This window comes from Dipodomys ordii, unplaced genomic scaffold (assembly GCF_000151885.1).
Source record: "Dipodomys ordii isolate 6190 unplaced genomic scaffold, Dord_2.0 Scaffold56, whole genome shotgun sequence".
Taxonomy (NCBI): Eukaryota; Metazoa; Chordata; class Mammalia; order Rodentia; family Heteromyidae; genus Dipodomys; species Dipodomys ordii.
This window is the reverse complement of record NW_012267272.1, coordinates 5,512,154-5,530,654: the sequence shown is the minus strand read 5'-3', so window position 1 is coordinate 5,530,654 and position 18,501 is coordinate 5,512,154. Positions and strand designations below refer to the sequence as shown.

Genomic DNA, 18,501 nt, shown 5'->3' with positions numbered 1-18,501 from the left:
TCCCGCACCGACATTGTAAAGCTCGTTTTGGACATGACAACTTGTACTTCTCATTGTTGCAACAGGTCCACCTGTATCCTTAAACAACTGGTTTTCCCCATCTATATGTATACTTTTTTCTCTTAACCAAGATAGTAATAGCTTGTGGTGGTACTAGGATTTAGGGCTTACTAGGCAGACAGTCTACCACTTGAGCCACACTTTAAGCCCTCTAAATGGTTTTGCAACATGGGTCTGTATGTGCCACATTTCTGAGAATGCATATCATCTGCTTTTTGAAAACTGTTCTATCAACTTTTTGCCTCCGGTGTTACTGATGATAGAAGAAACACGATCAACATAAAGCTGACATCATGCTCACTGAATGTAAATAGTTTCAGTTTGTAAATCTTAAATGAAAAAATCCAACATATTTATCAAGTTACAATTGATGTATAGTAAATGAACACATATATGACTTACCCATTTTGGGTAATTCCATTGTATTTGTACAACAACACTATGATCCTCAGTCTCAGCCAGACTCCAGATGCCAGGCGAGAGCCACCAGCACCTGGCAAGCCACTGGCTTTTACTTGAGGTGCTGAGACTATTTACATATTCTTTGATCATTGCTATCACTGTGTAACTGATGAGTTATTTTCTATTTTTCATCTTTTCACTTTCTGTCTTGTCTTCTTTTTGTTTCCTATCTTAGACTCTTTACTTTTCATGATTCCATTTTCTTTCTTTGTGGGCTTGTTTGTGAAATTCTAGAAGGTTTCACCTCTCTCCTTAAGTCTGATATCCTGTAGTTTCAGACTAGCCTCAAACAGCGATTGTCCCAGTTTCTTGCTACCTGGGAGGTAGCAAGGACTACAGGCATAAGCCAAAGGCCCCACCTGACTAAGAATATCACTTTTTTTTTTTTTTTGCCAGTTCTGGGGCTTGAACTTAGGGCCTGGGCTCTGTCCCTAAGCCTCTCAGTGCTCAAGGCTAGCACTCTACCACTTGAGCCACAGCACCACTTCTGGCTTTTCTGTTTATGTGGTACTGAGGAATTAAACCCAGGGCTTCATGCATGGTAAGCAATCACTCTACCACTGAGTCACCTTCCCAACTCAGAATGTCACTTTTTAAACTAAGAAGCCGTGTGAACTTACCTCCCAAGTGGCACACAGATTTGATTCATGATATAACCATTTGCCATTTTCATCTTTAGGATAGATTTCATCTCCGGGCTGTTAAAAACATACAAAACACATATATATACACAATAAAATAAAATGTTACTCATCTTATTTGTGTCTTGGAATTAAAATTTAAAAATTTGAATTGTCTATGTTCTTACATACTTTGATCTTAGGAAAGCAATTCAAGTTTACTTATTCATATATTTACATAACCCTATATTAAATAGTATATGTGTTTTATATGCACATAATAGCTATAACAGTATATAATATAGGTACTATTATATCATATAATATAATGGTAATATTACTATGTTATTATATCTAGCATATATATTATTGTATCTATTTTGCACTGATATGTATATTTTCTTCCCCTATGTGTGATTAAGAATTCTTTCATTTGCTCAATATATGTGATGTATTTCTCATTATTTTGCCTGACATTTCTACTGAATGGAGTGAGTTTTTCTTTATTGAATGACAAGTTATTAGTTTGAAGCCATGGAGTTCTCTCTTAAGGACAGCATTTCTCTTAAAAGAAAGGAATAACGCTGGTCATGACACACACCTATAATCTAAGCCACTCAGGAGGCAGACATTAAAGGATTGAGAATGTGGAGGCTTGCCCAGAAAAAGTTAAAAAGTCTCTATCTCAGAAGCAAAATACAAAAATAAAAGAGCTGGGGTATTGTTCAAGAATGTAGAGCACAGGCTCGTATGACCTGAGATCAACCCCAAACAAACACTCCCTGAACCCACCAAAAAATAAATAAATAAAGCCATAGGGTAGTTGAGAATTAGAACTGTTAGTCTTGGTGTTTTTGAAAATCTATGTCTTTGAACTTAGATCTTATGAAGAAGTTAAACAGAAATTCTCAAGTTACCTTCTTTAAAAAGAGTGCTGTACAAGCAATTACAAAACCACAGGAAAGTAAACTCTACTTCCTAACTTTAAGTACATGTGCTCCCCACATTTCAGGCTCAGATCAAAATCTACCCTTAGAATAAAAGTCAACATTAACTACATAAGGAAGGACAAGGGCTCAGACTGTAATGCCCAAGAGTCTGGAACCAAGAAATCATGACAGTCTGTCATTGAGCTTGGGAGGATGAGGCAGAGGGAGTTTAGGAAAATGAGAATGGAATTGGTATCACAGGTGGCCTGCTTCAAGAGACATTGTCACGAGACTTCTTTCACCGTAAGAAAATATAGAAGATCCCATCTATGAAGATGGGGCCCTTCACACACACTGCATGGAAAGCCACCTTGAACTTGATTGCGTTTTCCAGCCTCTGGAATTGAGAGCCATCAGTTTCTCTAGTTCACGAGTTACTCAGTCCAACATATTTTGTTATTGCAGCTTGAATAAGACCTTCTTGGATGCCATGAATGTTTCACAGAAGAGCACTGATTTACACCCATTTGTTAAAAGATAGACATCAGCCCAACAATCTACATCCATTATGAGACTTTCTTAAACAATAGTTGCAGAGTATTCCTGTTCCTTGACCAAGGGATTCTGAGATGTGGCAAACTTTGGCCAGAGGTTCCTGTGAGGTTAAGCCAAAGTTGCTCTCTGTGGGAATTTTCTCTCTATTATGTTTCTATTTGGTGGATTTTCTTCCCAGGCCACATTTTCCTACTCTTCTATCAGTGGTTCCTAATAAACCACTCCACATGGATCCGCCTCATCTTAAGGTCTGCTTCTGGGAAGTTCAACCAAAGTTGCTACTGTAAGAGATGAGATGTGATAATGCCTTGGCCTGGGAAAATAGCAGGAGAGATAAAAAGAAGGAAATAAATTAATGTAGAAAGCAGAACAGAGCCCATAGATCTCTGCGCTGACTTGGAAATTAGGTGGGATGGCAGGGAAGGACAGAGAGAAATGAAAGTGGATCCTAGCTTCTTCTTTTTTTTCAATTCAAAATGTATTGTAAAGATGATATCCAGAGAGGTTACAGTTATGTAAGTAGTATGTATATAAGGAAGTAAATACATTTCTTTTTGAATAGTGTTGCCCTCCCTCATTTTTTTCCAATTTTTCCCCTCTGGTTCCCCCCTCGCTTGGCAGTTGTATCGTCATGTCCAACACAGTGTCTAGTGAGTATCACTGCTGAACTTGTTCACCCTTTGTTCTACCATTTCTGTGCTTCCTCTACCCCTCTCCAAATCCAATAAGCTTAAATAGAAGACAAAGGCTATAGAAATCAATATTGACAAAAGGGAACAAACCAAAGGGGGTGAAAAAAATAGAACCACAAACAGAATAATTAAAAAAACCTCTTGTTTCCATTTCTTGGAGTTCATTTTGATAAGCATCATTTTATATGATCTTATGTACCTAGCTATTGAGCCCTTGTGAACCTCTCCTAAGAATATCCTCCTTTGTCCTCATTGTGTGACAATTTAGAGTGTTGTTTAATTAATCACATCCAAATGCAATTATTTGCCTTTTTCTATTCTTTGAGTTTACTTGTAGATTTATAAACACATTCTAATTATTACAAATGAGGAAAATCATGCATCCTACATTCTTTGTATAGATGGTGCTAATCAGTTCCTGAGGCCAGGGCTGGGAATAAAGAATATCATCTTAGATACATTTTGTTTTAGATAGTGCTGGGGATCCAATCCATAGCCTTACACATGCTACAGCAAGTATTCTGCCACTGAGTTTACCCCAATGCCCACATTGACTTTGAAATGATCATCCAATATTCAAGGAGGAATCTTAGAAGACAGTTGGAAAGAGAAGGAGATCTGGGGCTCAGAAAGAGGTCATGATTGGAGACTGTACTTGGGAAATACAATCTGTGAAACATTATTATGAGATGGACTCACTGTACTGCACTAACAAGGCTACTAGGCTCCTTTGCTAGATGGTATTAAATCTGTGTGGTTGGGTGGCCTCATGTATGGAGAACATGTGCCTCATAAAACAAAAATATCAAGGGCACAAATACTAGGCATGACATTTGATGGGTTACAGGGCAGGAGCAGCCAACCAACCATGAGAGGATGAGATCATAGCAGGAAAATAATGTTTAAAGAAGGGGGGAGCAGTCATCTAGGGCAAGAGATCGGTTAGTATGAGCAAAATGAACACTGGATTTGTAGCACTGGTGTTTCTGTTGCCTTTGGCAAGAGGATTTTCTTCTTGGAGCTTACTGTGATTTGAAGGGTCCCTAGGACACCTTTGAGTGTTGGAGATTTAATCCCCAGTGTCAGGCAGTGACTAGTGAGAAGGGTTTGTGTGTGTAGACTATTGCCATTTTTGAAGGTGTCTACAGGAGTGGATTTGCTCTCTCAGCCCTTTTCCAGGTATCAGAATTTTCGTTACAGACACTTCTAGGGCTATCAGCCAGTGAATTTCTGCTTACTATGAATTACCCAATCTCAGGCATTCTTTTTATTGTTCCTGTTATTGGTCATGAGGCTTGAACTCTGGGCCTGGGCGCTGTCCCTCAGCTCTTCAGCTCAAGGCTTGAGCCACAGCGCCACTTCCGGTTTTCTGAGTGGTTTATTAGAGATAAGAGTTCACAGGCTTTCCTGCCTGGGCTGCCTTTGAACCTCAATCCTCAGATCTCAGCCTCCTTAGTAGCTAGGATTATAGGAATGAGCCACCAGTGCCCGCTCAGGCATTTTTTTTTTATCAGCACAAAATCAACTGGTAAGGGGAATGAAGCAATTTCACAAATTCCCACTTTATTCTGAAGCTTTTCCTAATTTTTTTCCCTCATAATAATTCACCTTTATAAAACTTTCTTCTGGACAAATAATACTTCTCCCATTGTTCTCTTTAGCAAAGTTCCCCCCGCCCTTTTCCATTTCCTCCTATCTGGATGAGAACAGGAAACAAGTCTCCCTTCTTCTTGATACTACATTATTACTCACATTAATTACCCCTCCAGTCTCTGATTCCTAAACTCCTTGACTTTCTCAATACTTATGACTCAAATGTTTACTTCAGTCTCTCTTCCTATGTCTTGCTTTTTGAATTTCTTCATTCTACCATAATCTTCAGTAGCCTGTACCTCCTTCATTAACTGTTACATTATTGTTTTCTTTCTCAGATTTTAAGTACTTGTCAATCTTGGGCCTACGTTGGATGCTTCCATGATCAACACTTGCATCTGCACTGTGTCTATCAATCTCTTCATCCTTGTATCCTTCCCTTCCTTTCTCCTCTGCCTCTCCCTCATGCCAGGCCACATGAGAGAAAGAATTCAGCCTTCTAAAAATCCACATGATAGACTCTCATGTTTCTTCACTTTTTTTTTTGTCGGAATTCTGGGCCTGAGCGCTGCCCTCAGCTCTTCAGCTCAAGGAGAACACTCTACTACTTGAACCACAGCACCACTTCCTATTTTCTGAGTTGTTTACTGGAGATAAGAGTCTCACAGACTTTCCTGCCCAGGCTGGCTTTGAACGGCGATCCTCAGATCTCAGCCTCCTGAGTAGCTAAGATTACAGTGTGAGCCACTAGTGCCCATCTTTTTTTTTTAAATAATATATTTTGTTGTTCTGAAAATATATTTGCTTCTTGACAAAAGATAACAAATCTTTTAAGAAGAAAAGAGGTTTTTTTTATTAAGAATCATGAGATTCAAAATCAGTCTGACTTTACAGGAGTATTGGTTTCTCAATTGCAGATTCATTGAGAAGGAATGTCATTATGCTGTGTCATTTTTTTTTTCTGGTAAAAGTTTCACTACCTATGGCCTTGAACCTACCAAGCATATAAACAAATTCTCTATTTACTTTCTCTGAAAGTAAATATTTGTAAAATTTGGAAAAATTACTACAACTGTAGAAAAGCAAACTTCATGTTCTAACTTTTAAATACAAGGGTTTCCCTCAATTTTAAATCTCAGATAGAAACCCTACCATCTGGACAAGAGTCAACATTATATGAGTGAGGACAAGGGCTCTGGATGTGACACCTGCAGTCTATTGTGAGGCTTGAGAGGAGGAGGAAGCAGAGGGGGGGGAATGAGAATGGATGTTGCACTTACAGTGTGTCTATGAGCCTACCGCTTTTAACATGAATAAACTAGCCCATCCTTGGGAGCTTCGACTTCTTTATGCAAGCAGTGAAGTTATTGAGGCCGATGGTTCCTTTCGGCTAAAACTTTTAAATATTATCTTTAATTGTTTATCTACACAATATAGACAGGGTGCCAGTAGCAACTTTGCATACTAATTTTAGTAACTCTTCACAATACCTACAAATTAATTATCTCTCTTCCATTGGCAATGGAATTTGAGTTCGGAAAGATCATAGTCCCTATTCTATTAAGTAACAAAGCTAAACACGAGTCCCTTTTCTACCTGTGTGACTCCCAAGGCCCTGCGCTTTCTATTTCACCATACTTTGTGGATGTGGGAGAGAGGTAAGGGATAAGTTGACAACCCTGTCACTCTGGCAGGGCTGGATTCAAGCGAGGTAGCCTCACTCTGGCACCCATGCTTCTTCCATTTGTCATTTGGTGACATCTAATTAATGAATACAGTGGAAATTTATTATTTTGGTTGCCACTATCCCTATGGCTTCTTCTCTGAAAGAACTCCCTTGCTTTTGTTTGGCTGGATTGATTCAGTTTCTATTCTTGCCCACAGAAACCAATGGCCAAGGAACTAGGCCCACAAGGACCCAAGACAGACTAACCAGAAGAAGATGTGGTCTCGCTTTCCTTGAATTCTCAACTTGAATTAGCAATGGCTAATTGTCAAGCCAATAGCATTTTGCCATGATAAATAGAGCTTTGGGGAGCATGTGAGGATGGAGAAAGGGCCAGAATACAGATATAAGGTTTGAACTTCTGAATCCAGTTGTATCTGAATTAGATACAAATTTGTAGTTTCTTTGTTTTTCCTCCCCTGTCCCTGCCTCAGGTCAATTTGAATTGAATTTCTGCATCTACCACAAGAGTTCTGAGTAATACAGAGGTGGTATGTTCCAAGTAATGGACAGAGTTGATCAGATCAGACTGAAATTGTGAACAAGGAGGAATCTTCTACCTCCAGCTGGGTACTGGCAATTTCTGATATGATAATCCGGCATCTGGTTATATTGTTGTTTGGTCTGTCTGGATCAATCAGCCAACTAAAGCTAAGCTAAGCTTTGAGAATTAGTAGGAAAACACTGGCTTGTTGGGATTCTTTCTCCCTTCTCACCCCCTCTATTCTTTTCTTTCTTTAAATCTTTTTGTAAGGTCCTGCAAGAAAGATAAGTATACTTGTGGATATTAGGTTTTCTTCTTTAATCTTTCCTTCTCTAAATTATATTTTAAAGCAGTTGCTACTCTGCATTGTATGTCTTGGGTGTGTTAAATTTACAGTGTGTCTATGAACAGAGAGAGATAGAGGTAATATCACATTTGAACAGAGCAATCAATAACATCTGGATACTTTGGCCTTGGATGTAGCTCCAAAAATCTGACCATTCTTTAGGTTGATTCCTATTGGAAGAGATAGACAAATATGTTTTTATATCTGTCTACTACTGTGCATGATGCTGTATGGTGCCATTTTTATGACTATGTAAAGAGAAAAAGGATGTGTTTGGATGCTGGCAATCAAAATGTGGACCAAAGTTATGTGACTACTTGATGGAAAAAGTGTCAACTATACTGGCAAAAACATAGTAGAGCAGAAACTATATCAAGTTAAGAATTCAGGCCTAAGTTGGCTTACAGAATCATTTGGGACATTGGTCAGACCAGGTTAGTGTTAACAGATAACATTCCATGCCACTAAGTGACAGCCCAGAAATGGTATGCTTCCTGCACATAGCTGTCAGCTCATGGGGTGTGAGGTCTAACTGCTAGGCATCTGAGCTCACCTTAAAGGCCATGGGAATTTCAATGATATAGAGATCCACGTAATCCAGCTGTAGGGTTTTGAGCGTCCTCTCCAGGGTTGGACGGACCATCTCCGGAACATGGTTCGTAGCCCATAGCTGGAAGAATCAAGAGGAATAGTTAATGAATGTCACAGCCCTCTATTCCCTGTGAAGCACTACTACACATTTCATCTTACAAACAAACAAAAAAAAGAATTTATGCTTCAGTGTCATCTAGCATAGGATGAATTGACAAAATCCTTGACACCAGAGAATGAATGTAGTGCAAGAGACTTGAACATCTGGCCACAGAGAACCAAATTCGATGACCAAGTCTCTGCCCTGCATTGATTTCCCTCAGTGTTTTCACTTTTATCCATTATGCCACCAGGGTACACAGATCTAGTTCAATATTCTGACATAACCTGGCTGGGAAGTTGGCTGGGCAATGTAACTGACCTCACTGGATCCTTCAGTTGGTAAAAGAAAGCTGGTGGCATTTAAAAACCTTGCATAGATTTAAATTTCTTTTCTTGCCTCAGTGTCTTCAGATGATCTTTCTCAGACTCCAGGTCAATCTTATTTTGACTAGGGATTTTTTTTTTTTTGGTGGGGAGGGGTCCGGTCGTGGACTTGAACTCTTGGCCTGGGCGCTGTCCCTCAGCTCTTCAGCTCAAGGCTAGCGCTCTACCACTTGAGCCACAGCGCCACTTCCGGCTTTTTGTTTTCTTCTTATGAGATGCTGAGGAATCAAACCCAGGGCCTCATGCATGCAACGCAAGTGCTCTACCACTGAGCCACCTTTCCAGCCTGACTAAGGATTTATTTAATCTATGAAAGGTTACATACTGAAAAAATTAAGGCTTAGTTGGCCCAACTTTTCTGATTCTTCTGGTGTTAAATTGCTACTATCTCTTCACGGGGTGGGAAATCTCTTCTATATTTTACTTTACTTTTCTTTAATACATGTTATGTATGATGTTAGCTATGTGTCAGGTACTACTTCAATGTTTTCTAAATGGTCAATCATTAACAATTTAGGAGGTGGTCAGTACCATTGTCCTCATTTTATGGAGAGGAAGATTGAGGTCCAGATGTGAAGCAAGGCACAACTGGTTGCAGCAGATCTAGGACATACAGCTAAGTGGTTGTGCACTACTTCACATCATGTTATATGGAATCAATATACGGTGACTTGGGGGTGAGGGTAGAAGCTAGCAGCAAAGCCTGTGCACATAGCCAGCTCTCCACGCCTCCCAGGAGCTGCACTGAAAACCTATCTTCCTGGAGCAACAGTGGTTGTCTACCACTGAACTCAGCTACACATACATTTCCTGTTCACTTGTACTCGTACTGTGCTTATGTGAGTTGCTCTTGACTTTTTGGACAAATTTAAGGATGCCAAAGGATAATTTGACCACATTTTTCTTCTGAGTGTGTGTATGTACTGGAGAGCAAATCCCAGGCCTTGTCTGCCATGGAGCTCTGTCTCCAGTCCACTTCTTTCTTTTATTATTATTATTTTTATTAATTATATATATTTTAAGCAATTATCTTTAAGTAGTTGTGCAAAAGGGTTTCAGTTCAACATGTCAGTTTAAATGTACAATGTATACTACATGTACAGAACAATGTACAGTACAATGTACAGTATAATGCATCTTGATCAACATCACTCTTGTCTTCTCCCTCATCTATCGGAACCTCACCTGTCTCTTCAAGTTACCTGGTTTGATTTTTCAAATATGTACATTGAATATTATGATAATATTTGCCCACCCTTCCTGTCTCCATTTTCTACCATTCCTCCCCCCTCTTCCCTTCTCTCTCTCTCTCTCTCTCTCTACCTTCCTTCCTTCCTTCCTTCCTTCCTTCTTTCCTTCCTTTCTTGGTTGTGGGGCTTGACCTCTGGGCCTGGGTGCTTTCCCTCAGCTCTTCAGTTCAAGGCTAGCGCTCTACCACTTGAGCCACAGCGCCACTTCCAGTTTTCTGGTGGTTTATTGGAGATAGTCTTATGGACTTTCCTTGCCCAGACTGGCTTTGAACCATGATCCTCAGATCTCAGCCTCCTTAGTAGCTAGGATGACAGGCATGAGACACCAGCTCCCGGCTCCTCCCCTCTTTCTGAAACATGTTTTCGTATGTTAACTTTAGCATTTATGTAAGAAATGATTCTAGCTTAGGTTAAGCTAAAGGCTTATATGTTGTCCTCCTAAGCCCAAATAAGTAACTTTCAGATTAGTGATCTTATTTTTTAACTTATATCCATTTTCTCTTATCAAAAAAAATCCATTGGTTTGAAAATTGGATCCCATTTCTGAGTTTACTAAAATCATTCAATTACTTCTTTTAATCCTCTTTCCTTCCTCACATCAATACTCTGCTTATTATTATTTTTCTCAAACTTGTAATTATCCAATAGTAAAAGAATGTTCAAGACTTTGTTTTGTATGATTTCAGCATCATCTGTCATTTACCTTAAAGAGGAAAACTGTTTTTGTTACATACAGTATATAGTTCATTCTTTCGTGTCCAAGAGGCAGAACTCCCTTATATCACAGCTCATGCTATTTGCACATCATCCTATATATTTTAAGTTATCTTTAAATTACTTCAACTATCTAATGCAATACAAATGCTATGTAAATTTTTGCTATGCTATATAGTGTAGGGGAAAGGTGACAAGTAAATAGTTTGTATATGTTCAGTACAGATATATATGTTTTTCTGAATTTTTCTTTTTGTAGTTGGCTGAATCCAAACATTCAGTAGCCATGGACACAGACAGAAATTATTTTGTATCCATTAGAGTGCAACTAGCTTGGCACTGGTGACTCATGCCTATAATCCTCACTACCGAGATCTAAGGATCACAGTTTGAAGCCAGCCCTGGCAAGAAAGTCCATGAGACTCTTATCTTCAACAAACCTCTCAGATAAAGCCAAATGTGGCACTGCTCAAGTGGTACAGAACTAGCCTTGAGCAAAAGAAGCTCAGGGACAGCACCCTGGCCCTAAATTCAAGCCCCAGGACTGGAAGAAAAATAAAAGAGTGTAACTATGCACACATACATGCACACACACACACACACAGATGGAAGGTGAATAATCAAGTATTGCCTAAGAGGTAAGGAAATAGACTTTTACTTGTGTAGGAAGGCCACTCAGTATCACGCATGCAAAGGACACATACTCTTGGGTTTATATTTTCCTTGCCTGGTTCTATAGTCACTCTTTATAAATATATTCTAAATGACAATGAAAATGGAATACTATTGATGACTTCCCTTTCCCCCTTACATCCTGTTTTTCAAACATGTTCCCCATTGACTTGCTTAGTTGCACTTCATTCATGCTTCCTTACATACTGTATTGTATGTATCACAGTTCAGATGCCCATCCTATTGGGCCTGAGGCTTGGTCCTAGTTTTGAGTCTCCTAATCAGTGCTACTCTAAATCTCTGAATTAATGATACTCATCAGAGCAAAAGCTCTGTAGTATATGTATCACTGTCAGGTTATGAGATAGGTATATTTTCAGTTCTGTGTGGATGAACTTTTGGAAACATTGTACTAAGTGATAGAAGGAGATTCAAAAGGTTACTTGTATGACTTTATAAATGGAATGAAATATCAAGAATAGGAAAATGACAGTTATCAGTGACTGGGCAAGAGAAATGTGTGGAAAGGATTACTATTGGACACCGGTTTCCTTATGGATAAAGGTATTATGAAATTAGCTCATTGTGATGGGTGCAATCTTGACATAATGTGGCAGGTGAATTTTACCTCCGTTTAAAAAGTAGTAATATATGGACAAACAGAAGACTATTCTTTTAAGAGAGCTTTGGCAAATGCTTATATAATATAAACCGCTTTCATCTTTCCCACTGCATCCCAGTTTTCTAGTATACAGATTATAGAATTGGCATTATTCCAACTGATATACTTTGAAATCAATATGAAGAAAACGTTTCACCCTCATCGTTAGCAGTCTAATAGATCCTTATGTTCTTGGCAACACTGAGAATCTGAGCACTGAGAAGGAAGAAGAGGAGATGCCCCCCCCCCCCTTGGTAGGCCTAACAGTGTTTAGCAGGGAGAAACAGAAATTGTACCATGAATATAAAGAGATGGAGCAAGCGCAGAGTCCAGATCTTACCTTTCCGCAGTAGAAAATGTCCTCCCTCTTTACTTTTCCTTCTGCGATCTTGGCTCTGATGGCATCACCCACCTCATGCTCATTATGGTAGATATAGGCCCCATCAAAGTGGCGGTACCCAACGTCGATGGCAGTCTTCACTGACTCCAAACAGGACCCCTTGGAATTCTATGGTGACAGGGAGATGGGGTTGAGAGGAAGATAGAGGAGCCTTGAGCTTAATTTTCATTCGTTAGACCACTTTGCATGAGCTACAGCTAATGTGACAACCCTCCATTCCATGCTGTTGTGATTAAAAAGCTATGGGTGGCAACAGAAGGGATCTCCTAGAGTGCACTTCTCCTTTGGCAGGCTAAATCCATTCACCCCAGGTGTGCTGTCAGCTTTGTAGCTTTAGAAATGTAACTTGAGGCCAAGTAGAGTGCCTCTCCGTCTGGAATCTCCGCTACTGTGGCAAAGAGAGAGCAAGAAGGTCACAGTTTGCCTGGGCAAAAAGTCAGTAAGAGCTTCATCTCAGCCAATGAACTGGGCATTTGTGCCTGCGGTCGCAACCATGTGGACAGCATACAGGAGATGGTGAATGGTCCAGGATAGCTTCAGGCAAAAAAACAAAAACAAAAACCCAACCACCCAAGACCTATCCAAATCAACAACAGAAAATAGAAAGGGCTGAGGCTATGGCTCAAGTTGTAGGGCCAGACACACATCCTGGACACTCTAACACTGAACAAGATAAGGTCTCTTTCCCAACAAATGCCACAACCTAGTGAGGAAAACCACAGAGAAACAGCATCATCCCATGATAAGCACCAGCATGGATGGAGTCAAGCAAGCTCAATTGCTAGATAAACACAGAGGAGGGGTGTACGATAGGGATGGGGGTGCTGGCAAGGAGATGGGTTCCTAAGAAGAGAGAGCCTTTGCTCTAAGTCTTAAAAGTATAGTGAAGTCACCTAAAAGATCAAAGCCAGAGAAGTTGATTCAGGCAGAGGGCATTGAGTTCCAAGGCACAGAGATGAGAGAGTCGTTTGGGAATTTAGATCGTGTTTTACACACACGGAGAGCTGGGGGAGGAAGAGCTGATGGAGCTCACAAGTCAGCTAACCCACAAGGGTTCTGAGTACAGGGTAAGAGGTGCAAAATTCTCCCCATGGTTGACAAGGAGCCAGCCATTGGAATAACGAATTGTCAAGAGACAAAACTGGAAGATAAACAAGAGGTGAAGCTTAACGGAAAAACAGTGGCACTACAGAGGGAAGTGGCGATTGTTTTGGAGAGAAAATCAACAGGGACTCAGAGGTTATCTGGATGTAATGGAGGGCCCTGAGAGACCAGGAAGAGGGCAGAATGAAGGCAAGAATTCTGAATTTTGGCATGGGTGGCTGGGAGGCACGATGTCATTTGTTAGAAGCATACTTTAGGCAGGGGAGATGATGAGTCTAGTTTCGTCTTGTTGAGTTATAGTTGCTGGAGCACTTGGAGTCCAAATTGGGTTGCACAACAGAACCTCCTAGGGAGCTGATAAAGGCCGATTCTCACTTTTACCCCTAGAGAGCCAGATTCAATAGCTTGGGGTGACACTCAAGTATATCTAGTACTCCGGTGATTTTGAATAGCCATTCCATACCCACGTGGAGGAGACAAAATGAGAGGATTACGTATGGATTTGGAGTCTGCATAAAATGAGCTTGGAATCAAGAATATAAAACAGGTAAAAAGGTAAAGAAAGAATGGGAGGTGACCAAGGATACAGACTCATCAGAGACTTGTTCTGTGAGTACACTTTCCTGTGTTATATGATCACCAAAAAACACAGTGACAGCCAGGTGCTGGTGACTCACACCTGTCATCCTAGCTTCTCACAAGCTTGAGCCAACTGGGGCAGAAAAATCCACGAGACTCTTATCTCTAATTTGCCAGAGATGTTGAAAGTGGAGATGTGAGTACCAAGACTGAGTGAAAAAGCCAGGCAAGAGAGCAAGGCCCTGAGTTCAAGCCCGGTATCACCACTCAATAAATAAATACTGCAATACTGCAATACCGCAGTGGCATGTAAGATTGTGTATTCAGGATTTTTTGTTTGTTTGTTTTGGTTGGTCACTGAGCTTGAACTCAGGGCCTGGGCGCTGTCCCTGAGCTCCTTTGCACAAGGCTAGCACTTTATCACCTGAGCCACAGTGCCACTTCCAAGGATTGTGATACAAGCAACTACTCTTGGTCCTGTTCGTTTATTTCTGTGCCCCTGTCTCCCATTCTGTATGCTGTCACTAGAGTTATCTTGCAAAAACACAGATCCAGGTAGGCTTTTACCCTTCCACTAAAGGTCAGATGATTTTTCAGTTCTGTACAATGCAGTTTCTTCTCTTTATGTTATCTAGGACCCTTACCAATCCAGTCTCAACTTGCATTTTAAAGCCAATTACCATCACTTCTAACCTCTGTTCCGTGTAGTAGCTGCGCTAGCCTTGGCCTTCCCTGGACACATCCTACATCCTTATCTCTCCAGACACAGGAAAAAGAAAACCCACCAAATCTCCATAAGCCATAAACTAATATTTAACCATGAACTGATCAAGTTTAACCTTTGGATCATACCGGGGTAAGCAAACCGTTGTTCTTAGAAGTCTGTTTTTATTATTATGAAAGAAAATCAATGTGATCAACTCAAAATGAATTACAGATTATACTTTAGGCCAGTGTGTGAAAGAAAAGAAAACAGAGAGAAAAAAGTGAGAAAGAGAAAATGAGAGAGACAAGTGAGAAACAGAAAATGAGAGAATGAAAGAAAATAAGAGACAAAAACAGAGAGGAAATGAGCAAAACTTACCGGTACAGGGTCTGAATAGGTACCCAGCCCAATGATGGGAATGCTGTTTCCATCACTTAGAAGGATGCGGTGATTCTTTGCACTAAGGTACATCTTGCAGAGAGACAGTCTGAAGTCCCAGTGCTCCAGCAGTGATTCCTGAGCAAAAAAAATAAGCTGCTTGAAAAGGTGTTCTCCAGCATATTTTATCAAAGAGAGGAGGGGTGGGAGGAGCAAGGGAAGGGAGGAGAGATGAACAAATCTATTTCTCAATCTGTTTCTTTCTTTTTTTTTTGCCCCCAGTCTATTCTGAAATCCTTAGCATGGTTGTCCTTTGAACTTCATCAGAGGCAGGTAAATAACATAACCTTTCATCCGCTTTAGCTCTGTTTTCTGCAAAGAAAAGATTGCAAATGCAAAGGGAAACTCATTTACCTTTTCTTCCATCAGTTAGGATGCTTTTGTCAGTAAAACAACAGCATACATAGCTTAAAGTTTCTTCAACTATAAAAGAATAGGTTCATAGTATGATAAAGAGTGGAGGTGGAAGGAGAGAGAGAGACAGAGAGAGACAGAGAGAGAGAGAGAGAGAGAGCGCACAGAGAGCAAAGAGGGAGAGATACTCAGCTCTCTGGTGTCTTCTACAAGGATTCTAAGATCACCACGATGAACTAAACTTCATGTCTTCATTTAACCTAATCACCTCTTCAAATATAGTAGTTCCCTATTCTGTTTGTCTGTGGGATACATTCCAAGGTCCCCACTGAAGCCTGAAACTGAGGATGGTACCAGACTGTACACACACACTGTATAAACCCAAGCACAGGCCACAGTTAGACTGCTAACTAAGAGTGATTACAAAGAGAGTAATGGGTGTTATATTACACAGTTTTCCATCACTATGACTTGCTGTTTCCATTTCAGTGAGATGCATTATCATTTGAGAAGTAAAAGTTCCTGAAGGCTCACAGTTATGGACACTTGCCTTGGTCCTGTGGCTCACAGTAGATCATGGCAGGAACTGAAATAAAGATGCTGGGTTTAAGTAACATCACCTGGATCTCACAGCCATCTGGTGCCTTGTCGAAGAGCCAAGAGGTGAGATAGGCCATTCACTGAAGTGTAAATGTCAGGTTGTTTAACCCCAAGAAAGCTTTGCTACAGAGAATGCTTGTTCCTGAGTATCTCCTTGTGTGATCTGCTTTTGCTAGGCGTGGGTCTCCACCCCAAATATGTAGTTTTTGTCTTTAAAAGCTTTGTGCAAGCTACATTCTGGGCTATAGGTCTTTGAGACAGGGGTTTGCCTGCAGTTGCCAGCTTTCCAATAAAGACTCCCAATTCGACCTCTCAAAATGTGGCTGCTCTGTTTCTCGCCAACAAGTTCCCGTACGACAGAACAACGTCTTGTTCATCTCAGTGGCGGGAGATCAGAGGGAGAGACAGGAAAGGGTTCCAATTCCAATTAACTCCTTCATCTAGGCCCCATGTCTGAAAGGTTCCACCAGCTCCCAATAGCAGCCAGCTGAGCACCAAGCCTTGGACACATAGTGCACTGCTGGTCACTTCAGATCCAAACTATAGCATCTCTGTCCCTGGACTCCAAAGGCTCATGTCCATATCACAATACAAAATGGCTTCATTCCTTCTCCAAGATTTCCCCAAATCTTAACTGTCCTAACATTATCCAAAAGTCCAAGTCTGAAGTCTCTGAGATTCAAGGCAAACCCAAGTGTAAACCCCCTACAAAAGTGAAAAAGCAAGTTACATACTTCCACGGTGCGAAGGCACAATGGAAACGTTCCTATTGCACAAAGGGAGATGAGGAAAATGATATTGACCTACCAGACCAAAACAAGACTGAACTCCCTGCCTGGCAAATGGTGGTCTAATGTGAGCCCTTGTGGCCTGGCTGGTTATGAGTTCTGAGGAGAACAGGCCGGCCCTATTCTAGCTTAGTCTAAAAACAACAGCTTGAAGGCTGAGCAATACTTCTGACCATTTCTCTTCAAGTGTGAAAACAGGGAAGACTTTACATTTTGTTTCGGCAAGGAAACAATCACCATCTGTCAATGTACATGGAGGCAAAACGAATACTACTTTATTTGTGCCAATCAGCAGCGACTTTGGCAAATATATCCAGTTCTGTCAGAAATACCAGGCCTGTAGCTTAGTGAACACACTTGGACTCTGGGTCGATACAATTATGTAAGAGCAAGGACTAACATCGGAACGGAGGTAATTGTGTACACTAATTTCAGGCACAGGAAGTCAGGTCATCAGGTCATCTATATGCGTCAAGGAATAAAAGGTGCTAAACTTTTGACTCTGTCTCAGGGCTTCAGCTCGATTCCCACATCTGACTCATTCAAGTTGTTCCATCCAGTTGGTCCCAGAAACTCCTTGCCTGGCTCAATTGGGCCTCACTTCAGCCCTATGCTTTCATCCAGCACTGCACCTGGGAGACTGCATTTGAACATTTGCTTCTGAGACTAGGTTCTTTAGGTTATCTGACCACCTACAATGACCCTCCTCTCATTTGTTCTCTACTCTTGTCTTAGGCAAGGCCTCCTTGATTCCTGCTTTAATCCCTTCCTAGCCATCTGGTAACTTCTGCATTATGGTAAAATAATAGTGTTGTCTGAGAGTTTGTAGTAACAACTAAGATGGAATCAAGAATCTGTGTGGCAAAAGGCTTAGGCTATCAAGTGACCTTCGATGCAAATTGATATTGTCACTGGATTCAGGAGAGGGTCAGTGATGTTTCTTTCTTTCTTTCTTTCTTTTTATCCATTGTGGGGCTTGAACTCTGGGCCTGGACGCTATTCCTCAGCTCTTCAGCTCAAAGCAAGCACTCTACCCCTTGAGCCACAGCCATAAGAGTTTCACGGGCTTTCCTGCCCAGGCTGACTTTAAACCGCAATCCTCAGATCTCAGCCTCCTGAGGAGCTAGGATTATAGGCGTGAGCCACCAGTGCCGGGCAGTGACGTTTCTTTAAATGCAGGCACTCTTCACTTAGGGTCCTTGAGTTTGACTGCAGAATAAGAATTTTTGGACAAGTCACGACAGTAAGAAAACTTGGCAGAGCTATATTGAGGACATATGCAAGCAGGCAGGCAGACAAACGGACAAATAGACAAACAGGAGGGCAGGGGCACACTCGAGCAGAGTGTTCTCACAAGGAGATAGAGACACTCACAGCTGGTAAGGGTATTATATGTTAAAAGCAGAACGTCTGACTTCAAAGTTATGCCAAGAGAGCATTTTGGCTTTGCTCTAATTACTCCTGTTGTTATTTTCTGAGTTTCTGGATATTTGGGGGCATTTCTTCCGGGTAAGAATCTATCCTGTCACAAAACAGACCCTTATCCTTGAGATAAGGAAGGTGCTTAAGTTTTGGGGAGGCCTCTTTCTCAGGAAGGCATACAGCTTGTCAGACAAATGTTAATTCTTGGGGGGAGACTTGCATCCCTTCAGGAGGAATGCATCCTGTTGTCTCTCTTTGAAGCAAAGATG

General features: G+C 40.9%; 1 protein-coding gene across 1 annotated transcript in view; it reads right to left on the bottom strand.

Moving 5' to 3' along the window:
• Nucleotides 1-15,101, bottom strand: part of Akr1d1 (aldo-keto reductase family 1, member D1) — a 25,777-nt gene extending 10,676 nt beyond the window's left edge. The window contains exons 1-4 of the mRNA XM_013021660.1: nucleotides 15,009-15,101; nucleotides 12,182-12,349; nucleotides 8,021-8,137; nucleotides 1,143-1,220 (exon numbers count right to left, since the gene is read on the bottom strand). Of these exons, the coding sequence (XP_012877114.1) occupies nucleotides 1,143-1,220; nucleotides 8,021-8,137; nucleotides 12,182-12,349; nucleotides 15,009-15,101 (456 nt within the window). The remainder of the gene's footprint in view (nucleotides 1-1,142; nucleotides 1,221-8,020; nucleotides 8,138-12,181; nucleotides 12,350-15,008) is intronic.
• Between the last annotated feature and the right edge of the window lie 3,400 nt (nucleotides 15,102-18,501).